The sequence below is a fragment of the Cydia strobilella genome, chromosome 1 (assembly GCF_947568885.1).
Source record: "Cydia strobilella chromosome 1, ilCydStro3.1, whole genome shotgun sequence".
NCBI classification, from domain to species: domain Eukaryota; kingdom Metazoa; phylum Arthropoda; class Insecta; order Lepidoptera; family Tortricidae; genus Cydia; species Cydia strobilella.
Genome location: NC_086041.1, coordinates 8,813,631 through 8,826,671, shown reverse-complemented (window position 1 = coordinate 8,826,671; position 13,041 = coordinate 8,813,631). Strand labels below are relative to the sequence as shown.

At 35.7% G+C, this 13,041-nt stretch overlaps 2 protein-coding genes across 2 annotated transcripts in view; one reads left to right on the top strand and one right to left on the bottom strand.

The window, feature by feature from the left end:
- Nucleotides 1–104: 104 nt before the first annotated feature.
- On the top strand, nucleotides 105–2,358 carry LOC134740767 (dynein light chain Tctex-type 1-like). Its single transcript, XM_063673371.1, has 3 exons — nucleotides 105–176; nucleotides 286–454; nucleotides 2,173–2,358. The coding sequence occupies exons 1-3, from the start codon at nucleotides 147–149 to the stop codon at nucleotides 2,325–2,327; spliced, it is 354 nt and encodes a 117-aa protein (XP_063529441.1). The 5' UTR covers nucleotides 105–146; the 3' UTR covers nucleotides 2,328–2,358.
- Nucleotides 2,359–6,849: 4,491 nt separating this feature from the next.
- Nucleotides 6,850–13,041, bottom strand: part of LOC134740504 (histone-lysine N-methyltransferase trithorax) — a 30,201-nt gene continuing 24,009 nt past the window's right edge. Inside the window, exons 11-13 of the mRNA XM_063673009.1 lie at nucleotides 12,412–12,539; nucleotides 11,312–11,502; nucleotides 6,850–11,231 (exon numbers count right to left, since the gene is read on the bottom strand). Coding sequence (XP_063529079.1) covers nucleotides 11,058–11,231; nucleotides 11,312–11,502; nucleotides 12,412–12,539 — 493 coding nt within the window. The 3' untranslated portion in view covers nucleotides 6,850–11,057. The remainder of the gene's footprint in view (nucleotides 11,232–11,311; nucleotides 11,503–12,411; nucleotides 12,540–13,041) is intronic.

Genomic DNA, 13,041 nt, shown 5'->3' with positions numbered 1-13,041 from the left:
TGCCCTACTACCCGAATGTTTATTGCATGTGTCAATCTATCTTGAATAAAAATTATTGTTCTTTTCAGTAGAATTGATTTCGTGACAAATACATAAAAGATTAAGTGATAAACATAGTGATTATATGCTCTTTGGTGATAAATAAAATGGCTGCACCTAAAGATGATGACGAAGAGGTATATTTAAACACTTACGTTTTAAATTATTATAATACTACTGTAATAGGTATTCTAGTTAGGTACATTTTCACTGAGTGCTGATATTATGTTGTTGAAATGCTTACAGGATCTTGTCTTCAACGTAGAAGAAGTCCAGAAAATAATTAGAGACACCATAGAACTTATTCTTGGCGGAAACGTGTACAGTCATTCGAGAACACCACAATGGATTGGTTTGATTACCGATAAAACAATGGCAAGGATTGCAAAGCTTAATAAGCCCTTCAAGTATATCTGTAAGTATTTATCTAATTAATTTATAAATTTAAGCGTAACGAATATCCGGTATTTTTAAATGTCACATCGCAAATTTACAGTTCATGAATTAATATCGTTAGTAAATGAATGATACCTGAATGACAATCAGCGCTATGGCCTAACTCTAAAATAGGAAGTCCACATCGATTGAACAGATTTATTATGACAGGATCCTATCGATTATCAATAGGATAGGAAGTTATTGTGGGGCCAAACCCAACGTGCAAGTAGGTCAATAAACTGAGGATGCTGCGCTTCGCTACCTGTCACTAGAGTTAAGCGCGGTTTAGACTAGCAAGAACTTGCATGCAATTTTCAGTACATTGCGGTATCTGATCAAACTTTTGAATGCACTTTACCTCAGTAGTCGGCAATGTAACGAAAATTGCATGCGAGTTCTTGCTAGTCTAACTAAACCTCGCCTTACATAGAGACAGAGTGCTAAGTTCGCTCCAGATTACGCGGCGCGAAATCGCGAACGCGAGTGTGGATTGGATTTCGCTGATTAGCGAACTAGACTCCACACGCGTTCGCGGCTTCGCGCCGCGATTCGCGCACGAGTGTGGAGGGCCCTCTAGCATTATGGCTTAATAATTTATGACTCGACATGCACGTAGACGTACATATTAGATGCACCCCACAACAGCTACAATTAAGCTTCAGGCAAATACTCCCAATGACCCGTTCTTCATAGGATGTTTTTAGGGTTCCGTACCCAAAGGGTAAAAACGGGACCCTATTACTAAGATTCCGCTGTCCGTCTGTCTGTCTGTCTGTCACGAGGCTGTATCTCATGCTCATGAACCGTGATAGCTAGACAGTTGAAATTTTCACAGATGATGTATTTCTGTTGGCGCTATACAAACAAACAAACAGGTGATCCGTCTGCTCGTTTGCCTCCTATATCATAAAAAAAATACTAAAAAGTACGGAACCCTCGGTGGGCGTGCCCGACTCGCACTTGTCCGGTTTTTATTATTCGCACATGTTAGACCAAGCTAAGTTGGCAGCGATTTTGATAGCACAGACTGTGCAAGTGTTATTTAAAATTTCATACATAAGTCATAATTTAAATTAAACTTTCGTGAGACATATTTTAAAATATTTAGATCACAACGGTTACACTCACTTGTATTTTTAGTCGCTTTTGGCATGTTTCGGGCCCTTCTTCAGGGTCGTGCCTGAAGAAGGACCCGCGAAGGGCCCGAAACCACAGATTATATATAGTTCTTACGTACAGATACTTATCTCTCAAAGAAAACGCAAATACTTGCAGTTTTGATACCTACACAAAAATTAAATTTTTCAGGGAAATGTTTTTAGGAACTGCGGGTCAAAATTTTTGTTTTGACCTCTAGTATGCGTGTGCCAAACGGCTAACCTGTACATCGATTTGCGGTTTTTTTATGCGAATTGCGAACGGCTTACACTATGCAGAAACATGTCGCCAATAGCGACTAAAAATACAACAGTGTGTGTAACCGTTGTGATCTAAATATTTTGTCATAATTTCATACAAGTTTCCAAGTTTGATATTTAAAATAACACTTGCACGGTCTGGGATATAAAAAATCGCTGCCAACTTAGCTTGGTCTAACTCAACCTATCTATAATGTACATACATATTATCATTCACTTTATTGTCTAGTAGATACATAACGTTTTGTTACAGTTAGCGTAACATTTGTAATTTCAGTTCGAATTACGATAACCCAGAAGAATGGTAGTGGTTTGCATACGGCTGCAGCATACTTCTGGGACACGGTCACCGACGGGACATGCACAGTACGTTGGGAGAACAAGTATATGTATTGTATTGTTAATGTTTGGGCTTTAGCATTGCAGATTTAAAATAAATTCTTTTTTGCATTGCTACAACGCATTATTTTAGATGATTGGTCGATACTATCGAGTCATATTAAGACTAGACTTCAGTGCCATGTTGCAGTACTTTTACGGTAGATGTTGTGACAGGGGTGCGAAACTCCTCGCTTCTAGCAAACGGCTCCGTTCGGCTCAGTGCTACTTATAACCGCGAAAATCGAAGTTCGTCAATTGTGGGCATTTTTCTCTGTCACTCTAATTACGTCTTCATGAGAGTAAAACAGAAAGATCCCCGCAATTTGCGGATTTCGATTTTCGCGGTAGACCCCCAGCATTGCTCCGAGCAATTATTATGCCGTACCCATAGACCTAGCATTACATAGATGCGGCCTACCGCGTGCGCCCGTAAGGGATAGACATAGATGACGTCATAAACGTGGGGATACCATATTGGTAAAAATTACCCCAATATTTGATATCACGTTGGGGCGAATACCCTGGAGGCAAAGTTTGACGGTATTAAAATTGTTGAATAAAATGTCAATGGGCCGTTCTTTTTAGGCGTATGAACAATGAAATACCTCCTATAATTCGCGCAGGTGGTACAAAACTAAACATGTTTAGTAAATAAAACGTAAAATAAAAGTTACATTAAAGTCACAGATGTCAAAGTTCCTTAGTTTTGTCACTGACACACTCACTCACGATCATCATAATTCTAAGGTACTTCTAGCAGACCCACAAGCTCCAAATTTGAAACGTAATTAGTTTTTAGCATATTAAGCCAATAAAAACTTAAAAATACTGCAATATCAGTCACGTTTTAAGAGGCCGTAGTCGATTTGGGAGCAAAAATTTAAAATTGATAGATTTAGTCGTTGAAATTATACACGTTTTGTTACGTAATATCTAAATAACAAGTATTGATTTCTATTAGCACGTCTTCTCATCTTGCCTTTTAATAATGAGGTCGCGAGCGTGCGTCACCGGTGATGCATGAAGAGAAGGGGCAGTTTTTAAAAATTCATCAAAAAATCATGGTAGTAAATTATACAAATTGATGTATAAGAATAGTTTCAGCGAATGTTGTAGATTGTTTAAGTATCAAAATTACGTTGAAATTAAGTCGATTTTCAGAGAAATTGTCACTTGTTTTGAAGTAATTTCTGGAGAAAATTGATTTCGTCTAACTTTCATTTACACTACTTCAAAGTCATAATAATAAAAATGTAGTCTGATAAACGTCAAGTACAGGATATGTGTAATACAAAATTACCATGTTTAGCAGTCCAAACTTTACGAAATTTACAAATAAGAGCGACAAAATCAGTGCTTTACGCGCGTTTACCTAAACGTCCATCAGAAAAGCAAACATTACGAATTTAGTGAGTCTGTTTTCAAAAAATTGATCTGATAAAAGGTGAGATAAGAAGACGTGCTAATAGAAACCAGTACTTGTTATTTCAATTAGGTAACAAAAGGTGTAAAATTTCACGGACTAAATCTATCAATTTTACATTTTTGCGACTAAAATCGACACCGGCCTCTTAAAGATTTAATAACTGCACAAGTAAGTTTGTAATCCTATATAAATACATGCGACAACAAAGTTGCGTTTGCAGTTCCTATAATTAGTAGGTTAAGTATGGGGTACGTTACGTTGTACGATGTGCGTATGAATGAAGATGTGTATAATTGTAATATACATCTTAGTATGAGTATGGTATGGGTATGAGTACACGAAAAGAAGGACTGCCTACAAAAAGAGAGGAGATCCCATCAATAACATTACATGTAAAAAGATGCAAGTCTCGCGACGTAATTCTTCTACTACAAAAAAGTTTTGAGATGTAATGTGAAAGTCGCAAGTCGGCACTTTAGTCAGTGCCAGGGGTGTTAAAATCGTATCAATATTAGATATCTTTATAATACATATAATGACTTATTGGCAATCGCACACACTGCTTTACTCGTACCGTATTTACCGTACTCGTAAATATGTGTAATGCTCAAACTGCATGTGATTAGCGCTAGTTGTGTTCAATTAGAATTATTTTTAATAGTTGACGATGATCCTTATGTCATTATTATTCACAACGACGGGACTTAATCGCGTAAAATAAGTTTTAAATTTACCTCCGACGTTTCGAGGACGGCGTTGTCCCCGTGGTCTCGGAGAAGACTGGCTAAAGTTGCCATCAACATCTTCTAGGCGCGCGAGTTTTTCGAACTACCCGCACTTGGTCTTGTTTATTAACTTGAACGTTTTCGCAGCTGTCAAGAATCGTCAGGTGAACAAGTCTGCCGTTGCTGAGCATTTACTAGAGTCAGGGCCAAACCACTGGATTGAGCTTCAAAACCCTAGAATACTTTCTACAGATCGTGGGTTTTATAGTAGAAAAATCCGTGAAGCCATTGAAATCAAAAAACATAGAAATTTCAATCGAGACGAAGGTTTTAAGATCTCATCCACATGGAACCCCAGTCATTAGTAAGTGTAAGCGAAAACAAATATCGAAAGTTGAAAAATCGAATATTGTGAGTGTTGTGTGTCGACCCCGTGACATCCCTAGTGCGCAAAACGTTCAAGTTAATAAACAAGACCAAGTGCGGGTAGTTCGAAAAACTCGCGCGCCTAGATGTTGATGGCAACGTTAGCCAGTCTTCTCCGAGACCACGGGGACAACGCCGTCCTCGAAACGTCGGAGGTAAATTTTAAACTTATTTTACGCGATTAAGTCCCGTCATTGTGAACAGTAATGAGTAAAAATCGTGAAAGTTTAAATCAGTGATCCTTATGTCTTTAATCATTATGCAGCGGTGCGATGACCAAGTCATTATATGTATTAAAAAATAAAGATATCTAATATTGATACGATTTTAACACCCCCTGGCACTGACTAAAGTACCGACTTGGTTTCACATTATATCTCAAAACTTTTTTTCCCCTCACTAGCTCGGAAAGCCGTCTTTTATCCTTTAAAACAAGCGGGGAAAAACGCATTTTATCCACTAGTGGGGAAAGTAATTTGACCTTGGATGTTTGCGTGTTTAAGTAGCTTGACAGATAACAAAACGTAAAACGCTCATAATAATGGTTCGTTCGATATTAATTATCATTAGATAAATGATTTGAAAATCTAATAAAAAATACCAGATTTAGCTTTATTTAATGATCTTAAGTCATAAACCTTAAAATTCCATAATAAACGTTTGTTTTTTAATAATTATGTTAAATATAATTCTGAACGCACAAGTTAAGTCGATGCAATTTCAAAACGCATCATTGACATTTCATACGTCAGAAATGTCAACATTGACAACAAAAATTTTGCTTTAAAACTTCTCACGTAAAAGTACAGAATTTCCAGAGTTTCTTGTTATAATATCGTAAAAAATGAGTGATTCCAGTTGATGAAGATGATCTAACGCCTGTGGATGTTGCACTTTCCTCGCTATAGTGAGGGGAAAAGTTTTGTGTTACACACGGGTGCAAATGTATTTTACTTCTCGTGTGTTAAAACACTCGCTACGCTCAGGATTCTCTTTTAGAACCACTCGCTTCGTTCGTGGTTCAACTATAGAATCCTTTCGCTTGCTCGTGTTTCAATTCCACACTCGCGGGTAAAATACAACTTTGCACCCTTGTATAACAAATAACTATTGTAGTATAAGAATTGCTTTGCGAGACTTGCATCTTTTTACATGTAATGTTTTTGATGGGATTTAGTTTATCGGAACCAGAAACGGAATAAGAACCGAAAACGGAACCAGAACTAGAATCGGAACCTGATTCAGTATGTACACATTACACAACACAACACATGCGAATAGGTACTTTTAATTCAATAACACTAATAAAATAAAATAACTAATTAGTGCAGCACGTGGCAAGCGAGGAGATAAGCGAACGACAGGTATAAAACTGTTTGTTTTGATGTACGCCGCTCATGTTCCGCCGCCGCGCTAAGCTTTGACATCCGATTCAAAAGTAACGGAACCGGAACCGAAACGGATGTGTAATACCAATCGGAAGTTCCGACTTAACGGAACCGGAGCTCCTTAACATACTTACAACTCATACCGTTTAGGCCGAGCGCGGAAAGTAAATGAAATAACAAATTAATGATAATAATGATTATTTTCAATACGTACGTAATAAACAGTATTAGTACATCAATATACATAAGAAAAAAAAAGCTTTGGCAGCGATTTTGATAGCCCAGACGGTGCAAGTGTTAAGTAACTAAACGTCATAATAAACAGTATTAGTACTTCAATATACATAAGAAAAAAAAAGCTTTGGCAGCGATTTTGATAGCCCAGACGGTGCAAGTGTTAAGTACCTAAACGTCATAATTTCATAAAAGTTTGACGTTTAAAATAACACTTGCACCGTCTGGGCCACCAAAATCGCTGCCAACTTAGCTTGGTCTGACTCTACTTATTGGCCAGGGAAATCAATTCTATCTGCCAAAAGTAATGAATGGTAAAGGAATATAATTAGCCGTTTAGCTGTGTGGCTCTAAACGAAATTAAACAAGACATTAAGCACATTTTAGTATTTTTATTTTTGGTAAAATTTACCACAATACAAAATAATTATAGAAATAAATAAAATAAAATGTAAAGACAGGTCATAGAACTATGCATTGTAAAAGTGGTGCTTTTAAAGCAATCAATATAATAATTTATAATAATATTAGGCAAAATGGCATTGTGTATTTTAAAAATAAAAGCGTTATTTTTAACACAGAAAATAATATCAAGAGCAGATGTTTACATTTACATAGTTAGGAGATATCACTTAGTGATATTTTGTTTCTAAGATAGATAATTGTACAATAAAATGCACACTGCACATTAAACAAGGAATTGTAGAAATCAATCCTATAAGATAAAGTCTCATAATTTAATTATCATTATCAATATTGAGTCAAAAGTATGTGAAATAATATAAGGCAAATTGAAGAACCAAAATAACACTGAAAATTAAATTTTGTTGTTAGTATCTTAAGTAATACATATTTAAAAAATTAGATGTTACATATTTGTATTGATAATATGTAATTCAATGTAAGCTAACTTCGACTAACTCCTGTATCAAAATGTAAAAAAATTACGACATCTTATTTTATGAAAATAAAAAAAACAGCCTAATTAAAGGACGATATTATTCACTGGACTACTGGTAAGAAAAGTTTTTTTTTCTATAACTAACGAAGTTTGTATGTTTAAGTATATTTTATCGTCACATTAATTGAAAAATCACACTGTACTTTAATGAACGTAGGGTTTACAATCATAATTGTCGAAGTATTTATTTATTTAAATTACCATAAACACAGAAAAAGAGATTTGCTTTTTACATCTTATTTTTCAAAGTATGTATTGTTTAGAAAAGCCCTTAAAAGCATTCCCCATTTCATTAGTGTATAGTCATCGTCATCAAATCGGCAAAAAAGACGAGATTACGTATTCGACACTATCGATTCGATGTTTATGACTTTGAATGTACATATTTCATAAATGGTTTTGAAGTCGTTTACTGTAGTTAGATACTTATAATATTTTAATGTACGAAGTTTCATTTCAACTACTTTCATCTGCGCTATTATTTTTTTAACTATAGAAATACTTGTTGACACAATTATTTTACTTTAATACTGCTATTGATAGATGCAATATCATTAACCTTTTAAATTAAAGCCTATGGCATCCGATTCATTAATTAATTCTATTGTTTGCATATTAATGTATTAAAGCAACTAGGAATACCTGCCCGTGGTTTCGCTAGCGATTAGCTGGCTAATGTGATGAGCTCCAGTTAAATTGTGATGAGTACAATCAGTCTATAAATGCGTAGTCAACAAAACGACGTATTCTGTTTAAAACAAATTAATAATATTTAAAAAAATGTTTGATATTTTTCCGTCAATAAATTGTCAAGAGCCCATCAACGTGCTCTGCTAAATAATTGTGATTATTTAAATTAAACGATAGATATTTAAAATTCGTCAATCTATAAGTCCAAAGTTAAAACGGCCGTTTTTGTTTTGAGTTCATAGATCGACGAATCCAGCAACATAAAAACTTGTTAGATGTATTCAAAAGGTACTTAAATACAAAATAAAGTCGTAACGGCCCCCTTTTTTAAATACCTATCGTTAAATTTTAATAATCACAATTATTTAGTAGTGGAGCTAGTGAGCACGTTGATGGGCTCTTAATAAAATGTTTAATTTAAATAGCAATAATGTGCTGCAATATTAAAGCTGACAAAATGTGCATTTTCTGCTAAACCGTGCAATATAACAGGGATTGTTCAACAACCGCTCGTGCTTCATATACTCCCCTACGCCTCCGCTCTCGGCACTCCCGTACACCAAATAACTTATATATACACACGTCAAATATACTTATTAAAAAGTACATCTAAACTATGACTACCATAAAACAGTTTGTCACTTAACTTTATTATTATGACAGATAATTCCTCTTATTTACAAATCATTTCGCTATACAATATCCATTTAAAATTACTAAAAAGTAACATTGTACTTGAATCTTCGCTACCCTTTTGAATGTACTAATTTATTTCTATGTTCTTAATTACCTTGTAATTAATATGTACATGTAATTAGTCGAAGTGAAAAAACATTAAAACAAAAATGAGGAACAAATGTACACTATCTCCTATGCACTAAACATTCTCCGTGCCCGGGTATGGACCCGGCAGGCCCGTGCTAGAACGTATATCACATCAAAGTACTAGGTAGATACTTAAGCCGTTCGCGAACCTTTAAATCGATTTATAAATAATAAAACTTAAAATATATTTACACAATGGATAAACTTATCACAAAAAAATATTTTGAATCAAAAATAAGTCCAACTTATTATATAATCCAACAATTCTAAACACTGGGTAGATTCAAGAAAGAGATCATAACAAGATTCATGAAAAACTTTCAACATGTACAATTTACATTGACAAAAAGTCCGTCTTCAACACCAACATATGAGATGGCAATCATTAGATCAGATATGTGAATATGACTTTTCTAACATTAAATACATAAATCTGTATTTGACCCAGTATTTCTATTTCATTCTAATCATTTTCTAATCTTTTGCAGAGTAGGAATATAATTAGATGCATGTAGGTTAATTTCACTCTATCAGAGCCTGGAATTTTCTTGACACTATCGACCTGTCATAGGTAGTGGGTTCTAATTTTTCAACTGCTGGTACAAAAATATCGATCTGATGATGATACTCCTGACCGATTTCGGCCACAGCGATTGTGTGCTCTGGAGTAGGCAATTTTTAATTCGCGTTATTAGATTGTAGCTGATCCACTCCCTGGTGCGCCCATAAAGTCGACTAACAGAGAAAACATTTTTTTTATCATAGGTCTTCTTCTAATAAAAACGAGGGATTGACAATAGTAGATTGTGTCACAAGGGCGCAAAATGACATATTTACGGCGAGGGTGTACAATTGAATCCTAAACGAAGCGAATGATTCTAAAGTAGAATCCTGAGCGTAGTGAGGGATTCAAGTGTGTTACGCCCAAGATGGAAATAATTTTGCTACCATGTGACACATATTGCTTTTCACATCACCTATGAGGTAATTATAATGTTTAAAACTATTATTTAAGCTAAAAAAATAATGCGAAAAAATATATAAAAATTAATATAAATATATATAAATAATGTAAAAATTGTGTCCTAGAACAGAAAAGTGTTACTTTGATCCCTCCAAGCAGGGAAGAAAAAGCCTTTTTTTGAATTGGTGATGTGAAAAATAAATTATCGACATAACTTCTATCGATCCAAGTACCTCAACTCAATAGAAAATATTAACATTATTGAAAGATATGGCCGAGTACCCGAGTCATAAAAAGTGGCTAGTAGGTATATTAAAGAAGATAGCTACTGGTCCTGAATTTTGCGGTAGCTATCATCTTTAATAATGTTAGTATTTTCCATAGAGTTGAGGAGAGTCGATATTTAGTAGTAGATAGTCGATTTTTAATTTTTTGCTAGAAAAAGTTCTAGGTATAATTCTACCCCATTGTCAAAATCTTAATGTTTGAGGCATTCCAGTATTTAATTAATGGTAACGGCAAGAGGGTTAGTAATTGACAGTCACCACATGGCTATAAAACTGCTAATGAAAGGACTACCACAGGATTAATATCAAGCACCCACAAGAGTACCTACATTACATGAGACGCCACATTACTAATTATAATGTATCGATGCATCAGGCGTTTAAAAAGTACCACAAAAATTCCGGGCACCTAATTATACCTTACTGTCGCAAACTTACAAGCTTAGCATCAAATTCAATTTCTTATTCATCGCGTTATTTCGAGATCAATCGAATTTCCATTCTTTTAACTTACACATTTCGTTAGTCCCAATTGCTGGTGATGTTAAAATAGTCACTAATTCCTTTATATTGTATTGTGCTATGTCTAATTCAGTTATGTACTTTAAACATTATGCTAATTAAAGCCGTAACGGCTACTTAGCTTGACAATAAATAATTGATTGTCAGTTATTACATTTATGAACTTTAAAATACTATCTTAGAATTATTATAATGGTTCGTTGCACACATTTTTAGTTTTGACAACTCTTACTCCACAATAATTATAAGCTGCAAAACACTTTCCCGTATTTCACAAATAAGTACATCATAATTGACACAAATGACCAAATGATGACTCACGTTTTTCACTTCTCAGTTTAGGTATTTGCGGCATTTCTTGGCGCCGCATGTGCAAGGTATCTTGACCTCTTCGAATGGGAATTTGTAGTCATAAGTCAGTTCTTCGCCAATACTGATGCGTCGCAGTGCAAATATCAAGATGTGTTTGTGGCCGTGGATGTCTACGACGCGTGAGTAGCAGTTTGGCTGAAAGCATAAAATGTTTAATTTTATTAAAAAAAGTTAAGTTGTTAACACAAATAGATGTAAAAAATATATAAACTTACATCACAAGAATGATTTATAAATCTCGCAGAATTTCCTTTAAGAGTGGCATCTACCACTAAGTTGTCGTCGATGCGGAACATATAACAGCCGCCAACGCCGCGACGACCACTCATTGCCTCGTACCGTTTCTCGCGTTGATCGGCCAATACAGCACGAATCACTTCACCGGCGTATTCAATCACCATATCACCTGGAATTGATCAATGAGGGAATCCATATATTTGTTTCATTACTCTTAATATGTATAATGCAATGATATTTTATTACCTGGCAAGACTAACAGTATGAGGACTCCATACAAGTGATAGTCTTACAGTTTTGAACAGGGATGTAACGGATGTGGTTATATCGGAACCGAAAGCGGAACCAGATGTTTTAAATTCAGTTTATCGGAACCAGAAACGGAATCGGAACCGGAAGTCGGAAGTGTCGGAATCAGTATCGGAGCCTGAGTCAGCACTGTCAATAGGTACATTAGGTACCTCTACCTACCTTTACCTACACAGTACACAATACAACACATATGAATAGGTATTTTTAATTCAATAACACGAATAAACCAAAATAAAACAAAACAACTAATTAGCGCAGCACGTGGCAAGAGGGGAGATGAGATGAGCGAATGACAGGTATAAACCTGTTTGTTTTTGATGTACGCCGCTCATGTCCCGCCGCCGCGTTAAGCTTTGACATCCGATATAACTTCCGATTCAAAAGTAACGGAACCGGAACCGAGGCAGATGTGTAATACCAATCGGAAGTTCCGACTTAACGGAACCGGAGCTCCGTAACCGTAACATCCCTAGTTTTGAATTATTCACGGTTAGTTTCACTAGACTTATACGTCGCAATATCGGGAGCTCGAAAACAATACTACAGTAATTAATGTCATTACCGGGTCTAACGCCAACGCCGCCGGGTTAACGCCGGGTATAACATTAATTAGTGTACAAAACGCGAGTTTAAAGTGTTATAACTTATAATACAAAAGGTAATCACGGTGCACATCCCGGTCGATATAAATCAAGTGATAGTCTTATCCCGGTGATAGTTTTACCCCACCTTATCTTACCTTAAACCTTATATGAGAATCACATACCTTCTTCAATCTCCCGTTTGCAGAACAAGCCTCGGCCATGAATGTGAGACCTATAGACGCCAACTGATGCCTTTGATGTTTCCTTTAATTGTCTGAATCGCATGGCTGGTGGTAAAGTTGCTAATCGCCTGAAATAAACAAAAGAAAATAGTTGTACCCAATAGTTGTTTAAAAGAGATCGCCGATTAATGATGCCTGTTGCCTGCGTGCTATTTACCTCTGTGCCTTATTTAACCTTTTCGACGCCGTGTCAAACACAAAAGCTGTCCCTCGGACGCCACGTCACCGAAGTGTCAAAACTGAAATTGAACTTTATGCATAACGTAGGTCTATGTTGCTCTGTGGCACAGAATAACTAATTCTGTGGTCTGTGACGGATTAATCCGTCTCGGCGTTTGACCTAACGGTGCAGGTATATCCATTATTGGCGTCCAAAAGGTTAATAACTATTTTTGCGTTTCATGTGATCAATACTGTTCTTGAAATGAGGCAATATGCTGTTTGTATGCTATTAAGTCATTGGCACCCCAATATTTATCTAAAAAATTGCAATTTTCTCAGCGGCATGTTAGAGAAGCTACTCGTCTTATCTGCCCACGGCACAATACAACTGCATTTCGTGGTAGTTTT

What these genes read in the sequence shown, in the direction of transcription:
- LOC134740767 (XM_063673371.1), top strand. Translation starts at nt 147, where the DNA reads ATGGCTGCACCTAAAGATGATGACGAAGAG. An exon ending in CTAAAGATGATGACGAAGAG is followed by an intron (nt 177 to 285) that starts GTATATTTAAAC and finishes AAATGCTTACAG; the next exon opens with GATCTTGTCTTCAACGTAGA. An exon ending in TAAGCCCTTCAAGTATATCT is followed by an intron (nt 455 to 2,172) that starts GTAAGTATTTAT and finishes TTGTAATTTCAG; the next exon opens with TTCGAATTACGATAACCCAG.